This window comes from Nannospalax galili, unplaced genomic scaffold (genome assembly GCF_000622305.1).
Source record: "Nannospalax galili isolate Female #2095 unplaced genomic scaffold, S.galili_v1.0 scaffold1358, whole genome shotgun sequence".
NCBI lineage: Eukaryota > Metazoa > Chordata > Mammalia > Rodentia > Spalacidae > Nannospalax > Nannospalax galili.
The window spans coordinates 61,482-65,202 of record NW_008341169.1 but is presented as its reverse complement, the minus strand read 5'-3'; the positions used below and the strand labels follow the sequence as shown (position 1 = coordinate 65,202).

Below are 3,721 nucleotides of genomic sequence, written 5' to 3'. Positions count from 1 at the left end.
TTGTATATTGTTAAAACTGCAACTTTAATTGTAAAAAAAAATTTAAAAATAAAAAAAATGATCAACTAGTGAAGAACATTCCACTCGATCTTACTGACATATAACCACTAAAAAAAAAAAAAGAATGCATAATATTATTAAGATACACATTAAAGGATTATCTGTCACATACCACATCTTGTCTTGTTAATGCCTCAACCATTTATTGAGACAGATCAACGTGATGTGTTTATAGGAACTAGAATATGTTTCTGTGCTCTATACATCTATGAGAGAGTAATGAATGGAGTGTAATATTGGTCTTTGCCCCTGGCATGATGTAATTGTGGTTTTAGGCTTTACAAACCCTGCTTTGCTTTTCTGCTCGGTATAGAAAGTTCTTTTGGGCCTTAGCCCCCACTCTGACCACTAATAAAGGACTCCTAAATTATCAAAAAAAAAATTTTAAACATTGTTTTAAATACTTTATAACCACATTATATGTAACTCTCACCCTACCCAATTCAAAGAAACTTCTTTTTGCAGTGGAGGTATTCAGTCCCAGGTGATAATCTACAGTGCAACCCCTGTACTTGAGAGACTTGGGGAACATCACAGTATACTGTTGAAAAGAACGTAAGATCCAGAGGACCAGAACGCCTGCTGCTAGACTGTCTCTTATAAACATGACAGAGAAACTGTACCCACGGAATCTCAGCAATATTGTTGCCTAAACAAGATCCATATAATAACAAAACTAGTTGACATGCCATATGTATGGGAAACAGATAATAATAAATTAGAGTATATGATGTTGGTTATTGTGTGGACTCTAAGGGCCATGATTTTGTCATGGAAAATACATAGGAAGAAATTTTATGGTAAGATTTTATTGAGAATTCTTGTATTATCCTAGGTATAACTGAAATAGATCAAGTGTGCTGGCTAAAAATATTTTTTAACAGAAACAGATGTGATAGTATTTTACGGTAAGTTACCTGAAATATGTGGGTTTAGTATATTAATAGCATTAGAAAGAGGTGGTTGTGCATGGAAGTGATAGTCAAGTATGTAATAAATTCATTTAATTTTTTGATTTATATATTTTTATGTGTTTGAGTGTATCGTCAGCATGTATGTATGTGCACCCATGTCCATATCATGCAGTGCCCTGAGAGGACAGAAGGTGATGGATCCCCTGGAACTGGAATTATGGCCATTTGTTGGCTGCCATGTGGGTGCTGGGATTTGAACCTGGGTTGTCTGCAAGGGCAGCCAGTACTCTTAACCACTGAGCCATCTCTCCACTACACAATTAATTCATTTAATAATTGCAATGAACTGTAAGCAGTGACTGGGACAGAGGCACATCACCTTCAGCAGCCTAAAGAGTTCTGGTAATCTTCCAGGAACTTCAAGTCCAGCAAACCCTGGCCTCAATGTCAAAAAGACATTTAGGACAAGCCTGCATGAAGCAGACTTGTGGTTTCATAAAAATAGAAAGGCTGGGCCAGGTTTTTAACCCTAGCATTTGGGAGTTAGAAACAGGCAGATCTTTGTGAGGTCAAGGCCAGCCAGGTCTACATAGGGAGTTCCAGGTCAGCTGACGCTAAAGGGAGACCATGCCCCGCTGCAAAAAAAAAAAAAAAAAGGCATTCAAGAAAGGAATAACAGTGTACTTAAAAACATAGATGTTGGCTTCTCAAAGAAGACTCTATGTTTATTAAAAGACATTCTATTTTTCTGACATTTATTTTTATCCTATTCAAGTTGCTTGAATATGTTTATAGTTGCTATTTTTAAAATATTTTTGTTTTTGTGCATTACATATAATAGATCTTAATTAAATTTAGACACCCCCCTCCAACCACACCCTCCATAGCCCACTGGATTTCATGCATGCTGTCATATATGTTAAGTCCTATCTGGTCCAGCATTTGTACCCAGATGTCCCTCAGTGCAAGTTGAATAGTGCAGAAGAGTTAGAAGGTCTTACTGCTGATCCCGATGAGATGAGAATGCAAGCACTATTAATTAGAGAACGGATTCTTGGTCCTTCTCACCCTGATACCTCTTACTATATTCGATACAGAGGTGCTGTCTATGCAGACTCTGGAAACTTTAAGCGGTGCATCAACCTATGGAAGTATGCTTTGGATATGCAGCAGAACAACTTGGACCCTTTAAGCCCAATGACTGCCAGCAGCTTACTGTCTTTTGCAGAACTGTTCTCCTTTATGCTGCAGGACAGGGCTAAAGGCTTGCTGGGCACTACTGTTACATTTGATGATCTTATGGGCATACTGTGTAAAAGCGTCCTTGAAATTGAGCGAGCTATCAAACAAACTCAGTGTCCAGCTGACCCATTGCAGTTAAATAAGGCACTTTACATTATTTTGCACTTAATTTGCTTGTTAGAAAAAGTTCCTTGTACTCTAGAACAAGACCATTTCAAAAAGCAGACTATCTACAGGTTTCTTAAGCTGCATCCAAGAGGAAAGAATAACTTCAGGCCTCTGCATCTTGCTGTGGACAAGAATACAATAAGTGTAGGGTGGTACCCGGTCTGTAAGTTTCCATCTCTGCAAGTTACTGTGATACTGATAGAATGCGGTGCTGATGTGAATGTCAGAGACCCTGATGACAATAGTCCCCTACATATCACTGCTTTTAACAACCATCCAGACATCATGAATCTCTTTGTTAAATCTAGTGCACATTTTGATGCCACAAACTTACACAAACAAACTGCTATGACTTGCTGGATGAGGAGATAGCTAAAATTTTGATCCAGTCCATAAATCATACCACATTGCAGTATCTTGTTGCTTGTGTCATCGTGAATCATAGAATTTAAAGGGCATACCCCAGAAAAGCTAGAGACCTTTGTTTCACTTCACAGATGATAATCTGACTGTGCTTTAGCACTGTTAAAACACGGGTGGGTAAAATCGTTACATAAATGAGCACTGTTGTGATGACACCAGCACTCATTTCTCTTGGTATCATTGTGCTGTCATTGGCTAAAGCACTGCAAGCGTCAGATTTACAGGATTGGTTTCTCAGTATTTAATATAAATATACCATATAATATATTGTTTGAGAATTATTGAAACATGTACTGTCATATTCAGATTTCTAAAATTATCTGCCAAAGGCCATTCTGAAACTGTTTGCTGTTGGGTGTTTGGGACAGAAGTTAACTGTTTTCCAGTGGTGTCTTTATACTTTACTAGTTTGTGAATTTTAGACAATTGAAAGTCATCCTCTCCCAACTCCTGCTTCTTCCTTCAAGTTTTTCCTGATTCCACACCCCCTCCCCCAACCTTTTCTGCTACAACTTTTCCCTTTATGGATCCATGCTAGGTTGTAAAACCTTATGGACTTGTTCACCATTTGCAGTTACCGTAAGTGCTTTATCTTCTCTATGCATCGGCTTAAACTGGACTGTTGTATGTTAGCCTATTTCCCATGCAGCAGTTGGTCAACTTTGACTCAGAACTACTGTTTTCTTAAGCTACAAAGTTCATTTCATGAAAGTACTCTTAGGGCATGATAAATTTTAGAGCTGCCGGTTAGCTATCTAAGCTCAAGCTCTTATTTTCATTTGTTTTTGCTTTGTTCTTCATATCTGAATTTCTTTAATCCACGGAAATTTTTGTATGTTAAATTTGGGAAACAAATCTATAACAACTCATTAGCCCAGTTGAAATTTAGGTTTGTCATCTTAATATATCATGCA

The 3,721-nt window shown here is 37.7% G+C and overlaps 1 protein-coding gene across 1 annotated transcript in view; it reads left to right on the top strand.

The window, feature by feature from the left end:
• The window catches only part of LOC103736989 (protein fem-1 homolog C-like), a 17,719-nt gene extending 14,834 nt beyond the window's left edge, over nt 1-2,885 (top strand). Inside the window, 3 exon segments of the mRNA XM_008836664.1 lie at nt 1,927-2,730; nt 2,733-2,832; nt 2,834-2,885. Of these exon segments, the coding sequence (XP_008834886.1) occupies nt 1,927-2,730; nt 2,733-2,832; nt 2,834-2,885 (956 nt within the window).
• Nucleotides 2,886-3,721: the final 836 nt, after the last annotated feature.